Consider the following 12,693-nt stretch of genomic DNA (forward strand, 5'->3'; position numbering starts at 1 on the left):
TGATTGAAGTTGTGGCAGAGCTGTTGGTAGGTCAAAATGTTACACGTGTAATGAGCATATCAGTGTGTGTCATCTCCCGACTTCAGAAAGCCACTGTTACAAGAGAAACAACTGCGTATATGTATGGTGGAAGTTGTGAAAGGAGCACAACAGTTCGATAGGATCGGTATATAGACAAGTTTGCAAAAAGGATCTATCGACCACTCCACCCCAAGTTGCTCAGGCATTTGCCTATGCTTCTGGTGTGCATGTGTTCTCCAGAAGCATTTCACATCAACTAAATAGGTCTTTGATTCTTTGCCCTATACCTACTGTCGTTTTAGGTTACAGTCGTGTCGGAAAAGTCGTGACTGGGACCAAGCAAGATGGTCCAACGTGATATTCTCAGATAAATCACGATTTTGTGCAACAAGTGATTCTGGACTTAATGTGGTGTGGAGAGATTATAAAGCACGTACGAGCTGGTATAAGGAAAAACAAAGTAACATAACTGCGCATTTTCGACGCAGAATCCGTTATTAAAGAACGATAGTGTACCAAGATCCTGAAAGGATATGTTCATGTTTGCCATAGTGTAGTAGGTCCTGACTTCGTTTATGTTTGACAACGCGCGCCTACACAGAACTGCCCATGTTACAGTCATATTGGAAAGTGAAGACTTCAAACGTGTATGAGTAACCTGCATATTCCTTTATCTTAGTTTCATGCCTGGGAGATACTATCAGAAGACGTTGCACAGAGGAATTCACAATCGTGAAAGCTCCGAATTCTCGAAACGTTCCTTAAGGAAGAATGGGATAACATACCCAGGCTTTCCTGAACACTTTATCAACAGCATAACAAACAGATGGGCAAGATGATGTTCATCCGAAATGGCATACACTTTACTTATGTGATCGAACTCCCTACACTCATAGAACTTACATTACGTGTCTTTTTTCTATATTGTGATGCATCTTTTTTGGTTCATCACGTTCTGTTTCTTTACATGGCGCAAATCCCAACCAACTTTTGATAATAAACCTGGACTGTTCTGTACTTCTATATTATTCACTTGGTGTACCTACACCATATTCTAACAAGTTCAGGGTCAATGTGTGTTTGTTCTCTAGCCATTGTTAAGCAGTGTATTTAGCCCATTATACAGTCAAAAAATAAATAAATACTACTGTCCGTCCTTTTGTTTAGTACCTTTTATCTTTTTTCATAATCGTTGATTGGATATTTTGATACTGATTTCTAAGAGAGGTCTGTAAGCTAACAGGTAACAAGTATGACTTTTGAAAATAGTAATAGCCGCTTTAAGAAACACCTAGATGCGCTTATATTTGTTCACACTGATGAAAATCCATTCTTATATTTTTTGACTCTTTTGTTCTAAGTTGCATGCAGTTAAAAGTAAGCTTATATAATATTACTGTGAATCAATAATCAATAAGGCGCACTGGTATAAATTCCTGAACATTTAGAGTTCTTATTTTATATTTACACCATGAAGTCTAAAGTTTAATTTAAAAAAAAAAAAAATGAAAAATTAATTACCAGGTACTCTTCTGCCGTACTCAAGTTGAAAATGTGATTGTTATGCTCGTTAGCCTAACATCTCAAATTGCTCGATTGTACTATCCAGTTCATTTAAAAAGTAAACTCAGAAAGCATAACACTTTTTCAGCAAATAAAATTTAGAAACTTAACGCAAATAAATATAATATCGTAAGTTCATACTAACATTTACGTTACTTAGGAAATTCGTATCTAGGTTTGTTATCCATTATAGCTTCTCTCCACTGTTGATGAACATTTCATAGCTTTTGTTGCTGTAGTTATTGAAACATTTGCTTGAATTTTTTTAATCTATTTTCTGGATGACAGTCTGTTAAGGCAAATTTCAGTGTACGAAACAAGAAAATATCGCAGGGTCCAAGTTGGGAGAGCACACGAGTTAAGGAACTCCTATAATTTTGTATTACATCAGAAATTTTCAGAATAAATAATTTAAAAAATAAAGCTCGATGTGCCCGATTTTTTGAACATTCAAAGCGAGAAGTAAGAAGGCAAGGGAAGAATTTACTTCTATAGTCTCCTGTCGTCTACTCTTCACTTCAGGATATACGAAAATCAGTACACATCAACACATGTAGACAAACGAACTAGTCTAATTGTGAAACCGTAAGAATATACCAAAATTCGTACTAAGTAATCTTATCCAACAAATGCAAATAGTCCAGGAAGTTGAGTAGCTCACGAATGAAGAAGAATGCTACACTGTACCGTAATTTTAGCTGGAGCGATCATCTTGAGACTTGTTCACCTAATTTGGACTAGAATCTTGCATTTTTCCTATTCACTTTCCCATTCATGTAAAAATACTATTATCAGTGAATAAAACATTGTGCAAATTTATCCCTGAAGTCAGGATCATCCTCATAAATGTTGCAGCAAGGGTACAGGTGCCTGTTCTTACAGACATAATCCACATATTGATTCACAATTAACTCCAAACAACAGCTGTGACTACGGGTACTATGGTGTAGATTTAAGGTTTTTACCACCGACACAGTCGTTGATTTCGGCTGTCGCTAATCTCCTTGAGCCTACTTTCATGAGCTTTGTAATGGATGGCATCTCTGTGAATTCATAGTGTTTTCTTATGGAATTGATAAGTATAAGTTCAGGAAATCCTTATTTGTAACTTGAAAACTACTATCAGTATGAAAAAATTAATGCTACCTTAGTGTTTTGTATTTGCTGGCGTTCATGTTCTTTCATGTACCATACATTTATGTTTACGTTTATTAAAAAAATATTCAAGAGGTAAATTTCATAATTATACCCATTTTAGCAGAGTAGTTGAAATGTTTTCCCCCTTCCCAATAGCATATGCATTATCATAACATTACCCTGTTACTCCGGTGGATCCATTCTGTAGGGCTACTCCGTATAAAAAGTTTGCTAATTTTATTAATGTTATTGGCAGTAGTAATTTATATATTCTTATGATTAGAACACTCAAATTACATTATAAAACACTATCTGAGGATCGAATGTACACTAGACTTCCTGCGGTAAATGCATTCACTAAAATTTATCGTGATATTTAAAGTAGAAAGATAAAGGATAACTCTTGCTTTTGTCATTGGAAGATCGGTGGACTCCAGTGCCATATTTAATTATGTTGGGTATACGTTGTTAACCGATTCGGGAGACCTAAGTTCGATTCCGTTTTTGGGTGTACATGTGACTAAGCTTTATGTTCGTCTTTTCGTACAGCCTTGGTGCTGCAAAACTCCAAAGAAACAAGTACAAGCTATTATAAAGACTCACCATGTTATGACTCGGATGACAATATTGAGCATATTAATCTGGAAAACAGATATTCAGGTTCGCTTTTTGAAATGCTATTCCAATGCTTACCAATTGTGAAAAGAGGATGCCTCTACCGACCTGCGAATTATGAGAATGGATGAAAATGATGCAAATGGAGCACCGTGTGAAGGAGAATTGATGCCGTTTTCAGCATAGAAATCGCCTATAGAAGTACTGTAGTAGAAATAGTGAAGAAATACATTAAGGCTTTTCCCTAAGCTCATTCCCATTTTTTTAAAATTTTAGTGAATAATTTAGACAACGAAGAATGTAAAAAAAATGTAGAAAGTGACCTACATAGTAACTACGAGGGTGATTCAGTAAGTAATTCCTCCAAGGTGATACCTTTTGTGTTTGACAGCTAGCACCGATACAGGTATCAGTAGAAAGCTTGCAATGTTAGCTACAAGTGGTAGCATCATTTTTCAACATAGTCCCCATTATAGGCAACACACTTGCGTTAACGAGAAACAAGATTTTTTATACTGTCAGCGAAGAAGTGTGGTTCCTTCTGGGAGCACCATTGCCGAACTGCTGCTTCAACCTCCGCGTCACAACTGTAGCGTTGGCCTCTAAGTTTGGGGAAGAGCCAAAAGTCACAGGACGCACGATCCGTACTATAGGCAGGATGAGGCAGAATGTCAGCACTTTATCAGCAGATGGGACAACTGAATTTTTTTTTTGACGGAGGAGAGGTTTTGTGACGGTATTTCATCGACTACCGCTTCGTTTCCAGGTCATAATGGTGTGTCCACGACTCGGCGCCGGCGATGAATGTTCCCTGGGCGCACAACCTTCCAGTCAGAAATTCAATGACAGCCCGCTGTTTCAACCGAATGTCACCACTGGATGCCATGGATTGCTCCATTGCTCTGCAACGAGGGAAGATAAGAAGGTGAAACAAGTGACATTCTATAGCTTAAACATCAGTGCATTAATGATAAACAGTTCAGAAGTTTTCAGCAGTACTTGTGGCCAAGTAGTGGGCTTGGAGGCATTACTTTCAGAATCGCCCTCGTACAAAACGATATTATATGAATACTTGTGTTCAAGACCCTCCGTATAGTGTATGAATTTGAGTGCATAATAATTATGACGTAATAAACTGCGCACCCAAATTTCTGATCTCTAAGAAAAGGTTTAGAAACGGATTCATTTAATAATATTTTGTAGATGTTGCCTGCTCACCTTCCATATTTTTAATATTTTCATTAAGTTATTCACTAAATAAAAAAAAAAAAAAAATGAAAATCAGCTTGGTGAAGAGCCTTAAGAGTCTGGTATACTAAAATAATACAAAATTTACAATTTTTGTTTTGCTTGTTTTTCATAAGTAAAAGGAGATAATGAAATGCAACTTACCACAATCATAGATAACGTCATTCTACAACAGAAAATATGAACTTGAAGAATTTTCAGTGTTGCCATCCATAGAAATTAAAATATTGCCAGAATAACAATTCCCTCAAAATCTAAGTTAAGGCAGCGACTAAAGGAATGAACTTAACTGCATTTGATTATGTATCATGTTGTTTTAGTATCCTTAAACTACTTTTTACATAATAGTAGTATTTACTTTGTAATAAACAAAATAGTTTTAACATACAATTATTAAAATTGAATAATAATAATATTTAAAAAGCACTTCACAGGATACCAAAACAATGATACGTAATAAAATACAGTTGAGTTCGTTCTTCTAGTCGCTGCTTTAACTTAGATTTTGGGTGGGGGAAATGCTATTCTGGCAACACTGTAATCTCTATGGATGGCAACACTGAAAATGCTTCCGGTTCATATTTTCTGTTATAGAATAACATCTATGATTGTGGTAAGTTGCATTTCATTATCTCCTTTCACTTACGAAAAACAAGTCAAAGAAAAAAAGATAAATTTTGAATTATTTTTAGATGCCAGGCTGTTAAGCATCTGGAAATATAAAATTTAGAGAAAATAAGAATAATGCAAACCAATTTGTATTTTATTATGTTCATTTGAACAAAATATTAGGTGAGATTCCAGCACCATTCATCCTAATGAAGACAGGGACCTCCGCTGAAGATATAATTCATGACTATGCAAATGTGCTAAACTATTATGCTTCTGCTGTTGTACTTTTTGTTTGTTTACATTTTAAGTTGTATATTAATTTTCATAATATCCAGGCATATTGTAAGATAAAACAGTGTGTATGAAGTGAACCGTAGTGTCGTTATGCCTCTGCGGAGGCGAATCATGTTCCTGCAAACGGAATATGAAATCCTTAATCGGTATCAAGATAATTATTCAGTCACATTAGAGTAGTATGACAAGAGAAAGAATTATTTCTTTTCGGTTAAGTGAAAAATGTTTATTTTTGCATATCAAAAGCTTGAAGTATGAATTTTTAGGCATAAACACATCTCAGTAAATCTTCGAGAGAGACATGCTTTTTTACTTTGCACTTGTAAAATTTCGCTTCCAATGGATGCGCACCTAAAGAAGCATTTCCGAAAAAATAAATAAATAAATAAAAACCTGTTTGAACTGGTGATAGACCCTGAGATTTTTTATGATTACGAGTTCTGGTGTATAAGTGCGCGGTTTTCAATATTTTAGTATATGCAGGCTGGAAGAATCTAAAAGAAACTTTTACAGACATGGAAATTTAAAATAATGGATTTCGATTTTTTTCAACCTTACAGAATTTTGCATGTGAAATGACCGGTATGTAGATGTATGTAGATGACCAACATCAGATTCAACTAGAAGAACGGGTGTTTGAAAATCCTTGTACTAAATAATTTATTTCTCAAGTAGTTTGGATTCACTTATTGGGCACGTTAAGGAGACAAACTAAAACTAGTGACTTCGTAGTGGGTGATGGTATTTTTCTTTCATTTGTTAATTATAAAGATTTGTTAATTATAAATGTTACCTAGTAGTATGTATTATTCTTATGAAGAAGTTTAACTTTTCTTTCTTCCTTTCTTCAGGAAAATGAGCAGTTCTGAGGAGGTGTCGTGGATTTCGTGGTTCTGCGGCCTCCGAGGAAATGAATTCTTCTGTGAGGTACGAAAAATATTTTTTTTTCCCTCGTTATAATGTGATATTGTAAATTTTATTGATAAAAGTTATTATTTGGTTTTCAAAGTATATTATTTGGTAGAAGCCTTTATTTTCTTCTTTGAATATCCGTTCGTGTAATAAACGGTTCCTATATTCCAAATAATTACCTTTTTCCAATATATCTGACTTTCTTCTTCTGATTTATTTTCGTCAACCACCAAGGAGATCCATGTGAAGAAGCCAAAGCTAAGTACATATTCTGAAGAGATTAATTAAATGAGGGGATTGCAGAATCCAGAAGTTCTTATTTACACTTCATGTATCAATCGTTGTTAAAAAGGAATTGAGAATAGATTATTTATTGTGTGAGTACGTGGATTCCTTTACACTGTATGACTTTTTGTTCCTTGTGAACAATTTTCGATGTCAAGTTTATCTCACTTTCAGATCATAATTTTTCAAGTTAGCACATTTCAGAATGGGAACTGTTACTGAATATTAGCGGAAGGGAAAATTGAGAATATTCTTTTTAAGAAGTTAATTTGGAATATTTACAAGTCTGTTTCAAGAGCTGAGAAAAGAGGAAAAAAGAGCAACATAACTTTTTCTGTATATTCTGTATAATATAAAATTAGACGAAAAAAAGAAAAATAATTTATTTCTTTATGTAGTAAATTTTAAAGGAGTCAGCTAATGTAGTCCAATTTACAGTGGCAGGATCTAGTGTTGTAAAAAAACGTTTTTTTTTTTTTTTCAAAAGTCTGTTTTTTTTCTGGCAACTATTATTTATTGATTTATGTGGCAGATTATTGAAATAATCAACAGAACTTGAGTCGAAGCCCTCCTAACTTACAAATCATTTGTTTCTTTGCACCTATACGAGCAAAATTGTGCGATTATTCCTTTCGGCCCCAGGTCATTTTTGGCGTTTTCCTACATTTCCAGTTAGTGACTTATTGCTCAAAAACTATTCATTTGATTGATATGGTTAAGGTCTTGTTTTTTAGAAAATAGAAGTGGGTATTTTTTGGTGTAAGTTGCATTGCATTGTTGCCAACGAGTGAGAAATTGAGGGAAATGTATGGGTAAAAATTTACAAAAAATTCCCTAACCGAATTTCAAAATTTTTTGTATCTAGCACCACTGCTGCTATATGAGTTCAAGTCACCTAAACAAATCTTTGGTGTGTTGACAAGGTACAGTGAAATCCTGAAGTCGCTGGCTTCCATTCAAAGAGGAAAAAAAAAAACTGTCATACACATGAAATTTTGACACTTTTTAGGCCTGAGAAGCAAAAATCAAATATGCCGAGGCTACAGCTTCTCTAATTATCCTATTGAAACTTTTTATGGTGCGTTCTGTAGGGCAAAGAGGAAGCTTTCAGGTAGTGATACGTTTGTTTCAATGTAGCCAGTAAGAGGGTAATAATAGAAGGGAAAAGGGAATTTTTCCGAATTTTTCACCTAATAGTGGGAATTAATTGTTTTGGCTGGAAACGCTGCCATCAGACAGACGAAAACTATCTGGAAATAAACAGTAGTACTCCAAGAATATATCCTACAAGTATCATGGCGATATATAACAAAGTAAGTATGAAATTAAAAAAAAAATCTCATTCTACCTCACAAATTCACCATTTTCTTACCATTTCCAGAAAATGGTTTATTATAAACCTCAACTGTACTTCCCCTAATTATTCTAGTGAAGCTTTTTGTGGTGCGCTGTGTAGGCTAAGGATGAAGCTATTATACACTGGTACGTTTGTTCGAATGTAGCCAACAAGAAGGAAATAATAGAAATAAAAAAGGGATTTTTTTTCCAAAATTTGCCCCTAAAATCTGGAATTAAAATTTTCTGTAGCTGGCAACACTACCATTAGACACACACAAACTATCTTAAAATAAGCTTTGGTATCCCTCTAATATATCTAACAAGTATTGTGACGATATCTAATAAAGTAAGCATGTCAATAAAAAATATCTCATTCTACCTTTAAAAAAATCAGTTATCTTTCCAATTAGAGAACAAGGTCTACTGTAAACCTCAACTGTACTTCCCCTAATTATCCTATTGAAACTTTCTATAGCGCGTTGTGTAGAGCAAAGACGAGACTTCCAGATACTGGTACGTTTGTTCCGATATAGCCAACAAGAGGTAAATAATAGAGACAAAACATATATTTTTTCCAAAATTTCCCCCTAAAATCTGGAATTAAAATTTTCTGTAGCTGGCAACACTGCTACCAGACAGACGCAAATTATCTTAAATTAAACATTGGTACACCACTAATATATCCTACAAGTATGATGGCGATATTTGAGGAATAAAGTTTCTAATTACCAAAAATATATTACGGTAAACAGAAAAGTAAATCAAGGGTTAGAACCTAAATACGAATTTTACGTACGCCCCCTAATTACCCCATTGTAACGATCTGTACTTGCGTTTGTGAAGTAAGGACAAATTTTCGATTGGCGTAAGTTGACTTGCACTCGGACGTATAAATACCGATTTATAAACAAAAATTTCTAATTTTTTGCCCAAATATAGGAGAATTTAAATTTCCCTAATTGGCAACACTGCGCGCAGGCCCGTCCAATTGATGTCAACAGTTAGGTATCCATCCGAGGTATCTCCCTGGCAAGTCTTAAGGATGTCTTTCTACAACTAAGGAAGCTACAGGGAAAAAAGAAGTAAAGGAAATTCGAAATTAGAAAATTCTCGAATTTTTGACTGGGGTGAAATTTGAGAAGGAAATTCGACACCAGAAGAAAAAGAAATTAATATGATAAACTATAGTCCAGCCATATTTTGCAAGAATAATATCCCGATATCTTAATTAGTGTCCACACAGGAGCGGATTAAACAAGTGACACACCCGTGTGTGCCACTTTGGCCACCTGTGCCACCGAGTATACATTTGATTACATTTTGTAGTTATAGTCTCGACTAATAATAATATCGTTGTAAACAATAACTTTAAGGAAAATTTTCTCTCCTTTTTACATCTTAGTTCCGACACTGTTGGTGAGAAATGCAGGGTATTTCAAAATAAATTTTGGGGCTTTAAGTCTTCGTAGTACTTATTACATTTTATGTACAATTATAAGCAATGCATCAAGTAAAAGAGCACCTCAAACAGTCTTTGCTACAAGTGTTCGATGTAAGATTCATTCGTCACACGGCACACATCTAGTCGATAGGCCAGAAAGGCACAAAACACATTCAATTTAGGAGAGTCTCATTTCAACTGTACTATCTCCTGAGGATTTGCTGACGGCCAGGTGCAAACATTATGAGTGTTCACATTAGCTCTTAGATGAAATGTCGATTTATCATTGAAGACGACATGATCCAGAAAATCTTCATTGTTATGCAGCAATATTTCACTTGCGAAATTGGCACGTAAACCGTAATCTGTAGGCTTTAGACCTGTAGCAACTGCAAACGATAAAGACGTAGTTGCAAGCTTCTCCTTAATATTCTTCACACAGACGGTTGCACTGTACAGATTCAGTCTTTATTAAAACACAAAAAGCTTTCTGCTGTCTACTCTCCATCTTTGCTACTTGCTCTTTCTAACGGCAGACAGAAGAAACAATGCATGTACATGCGTGAGTACAAAACTGTTTGAGTTGCTCTTTCATTTGATATAATATTTATAATTGTAAGTTAATTGTAATAGATACTACAAAGTTTCAAATCCCTAATATTAATTTTGAAACACCCTGCATTACTTCAAATTAAGTCATCCTATATTCATGTCTTTTATATACATATCATCAGGGCCGGTCCTAGTCAATTTGTCGCCTCGTGCAATGGCATAATTTGCCGCCTCCCCCTTTCTCCAGAAAGAACAAATCTTAAAAGTCATGATTTTAAGTATGCTACTCCAGCATGAACAACAAAGGTGACGGTAAGTGCAGTCGCACTCAGAAAGGCTTAAATACTTACTAAAAATGCAATCCTGTCGTGTCTGTTTATTTTTCTTTAAATATTAATCTATTATGTTAGTGAAAGATAAAGCAAACACACCTGCAGAGGACAGATGGTAATCCTTTTTATAGAATTCACTATCGAGCTTCAATCTCAATGTATCAGTTTGCAATTCCAGTGCAACTAGCTCTTTTATCTTTATTTCTTGATTTTTCTTCTATATCTTCTAACATTTAAAAAAAAAAAAACTTGTTTCTATCTTCAATGATAAGGAACTTGTTTCTGACAGAAACAAGACTAGTTTCATATCAAAACTGTGATAACGTACTACGTGGAACAGATATTCACTACTATTCGAGAATTGAATTCTTGCATTTGAAACAATCAAGCAATTTGTGCTCGGATTTATTCGACCATTTGCTTTAGCATTGTCCATGTGACCTTAAACTAATGCAACTACCATCCTCATGAAGTCTGTTTCCAACAAGAAATATTTAATTTAAATAATATTGTAAAACTTTGTCTCATATAGGATCTTTGGGTAGAACAGTTAATAAGAAGAGCGTCCGGAATCGACTCTCACTACCAGTTTTTATTATAAAAAGTTTCCTCTATAAAAGTATTTTCACAAAATACTATACAAATTGATCTCTCTAGAATCAAGGTGAGTTATAGGTGGTCTTTGACCGTAAGGTCGCAGACAGGATCTCCAACAGAGCCCCGTAGCAGGCTAAGAGGAGTGGATTTAAGGAACCAATGCTCCGTAGCAAGCAGAAGCGGGTTAAGTGGCCAAGAGAGAACCGTAGCAGGCTAAGCGGCTGAGGTTAGGATTCCCAGACAGAGCCCCGTAGAAGGCTAAGCCAGGAGATGGGATAGGCGTAGTCCCATAGCAGACTAGAGGCCTGGGGCTAGGTTACTCCAAGAGTCCCGTAGCAGACTAAAGGAGGGTCTCCAGAAAACTGGTATCGAGTTACCTTCGTCCATCCAATTTATAGAGTCCTTTGGGTGGCGGTGGCGCTGCTGCTCCGATGTCGTCTTCTGCTCCGTGGGAGGGGACAGAAGCCGTCGTCTGCATGTGATTATAGGTCCCTCTGGTGGGAGATCCTCTTGCTGAACCATGTGGCGTTGTTTGTAAACATTGATGCGTGGAACTGCTTGTTTACCACATCACATAGGATATTACAATATACTTATGACAGATTTTGCCGAACCATCCAAGCTTGCCGCTCCACGCAAATGCACGTGTTGCATATATGGTAGAGCCGGCTCTGCATATCATATATATCTAGTCGACAAATTATTTATATATGACATTTAGAAAAATACTATTAGGCAAATTAGTATTAGTTTTTACCTCTAGACAAGTTATTAGATACTGTACGTGACATTATTTTTGTACTTATTAAAGGCCTGCTTTCACGAAAAAACAAAATTTCATTTCTACTTTTATTTCTTAGTTGATAGTGATGAAAACTGCTGAAACCCGAATTGTTAATAGGTATGATATACATGTAAATTGTAAAATATTTGTAGCATATCAGTATCTAGCGTATAATTTATGTTGCATTTTACGGTAATTACACCTACATAAAAATATTTCATACTTAAATTGACGTAAGATGCATTACAAATGACTATTTGAAAAAAAAACGAAATTTAGAGAAAAAACGAGAGGCAATGTTTTTTTTCTAAAAAAAAAACTTAAATTTCTGAAAAAATACGAACCGTTTTTTTTCTATTTACAACACTAGCAGGATCGGCCCTGCTTTGTGGCTGTTGTTCATGTGGCTTTTATTCGTTCTTTTAACTGTGAAAGTTACGTAAAAAGAAGTGTGCTACTGAGGTTTGTGGCTTTGTCATGTACCAACAAAATTCATAAGTTCGAAGGGATTTTATACAACTTTACAATCTCCAGCGTTACTATGCTGGCAAGACATTGTCCTAGAAATCAGACGTTGGTGCTATTGGAGACTGTCATTTTTGACTCCGTAAATCTGTTACGGTACATAGTATGAGCCTAGAACGCAACTAATGTTTAGCTGTTAGAAGTAAAACGGCTGCACTTTGGACTAGGTCTTGAGAGAATTGAGAATTTTTGTCAACAATAGTAATGTAATCGACATCTTTTCTTTTTGTATTTCAATATATTTGAAATGGCGACTTTTTTTTTTTTTTTTTTTTTTGTTTGTTTAGTGGTATTAATAGTGTAAACGTAAAATTTGTACATATTCGGAAGTAAATATAAAATTGCTATTTTCCTTCTCTAAAACTGGTATTTTTTTCGTAGTTTCTGGCAGTGTTAATAGATGCCTTTTTGATTTTTAAGGAAATACTACTTTGGGG

General features: G+C 35.1%; 1 protein-coding gene across 3 annotated transcripts in view; it reads left to right on the forward strand.

The window, feature by feature from the left end:
- The window catches only part of CkIIbeta (casein kinase II subunit beta), a 76,676-nt gene that overhangs the window by 40,935 nt on the left and 23,048 nt on the right, over positions 1-12,693 (forward strand). For all 3 annotated transcript variants that reach the window (XM_081764612.1, XM_081764611.1, XM_081764613.1), the window contains one exon: positions 6,342-6,417. In XM_081764612.1, the coding sequence (XP_081620738.1) occupies positions 6,346-6,417 (72 nt within the window). In that variant the 5' untranslated portion in view covers positions 6,342-6,345. The remainder of the gene's footprint in view (positions 1-6,341; positions 6,418-12,693) is intronic.

The sequence above is a fragment of the Thermobia domestica genome, chromosome 7 (genome assembly GCF_964235325.1).
Source record: "Thermobia domestica chromosome 7, izTheDome1.hap1.1, whole genome shotgun sequence".
Lineage (NCBI taxonomy): Eukaryota > Metazoa > Arthropoda > Insecta > Zygentoma > Lepismatidae > Thermobia > Thermobia domestica.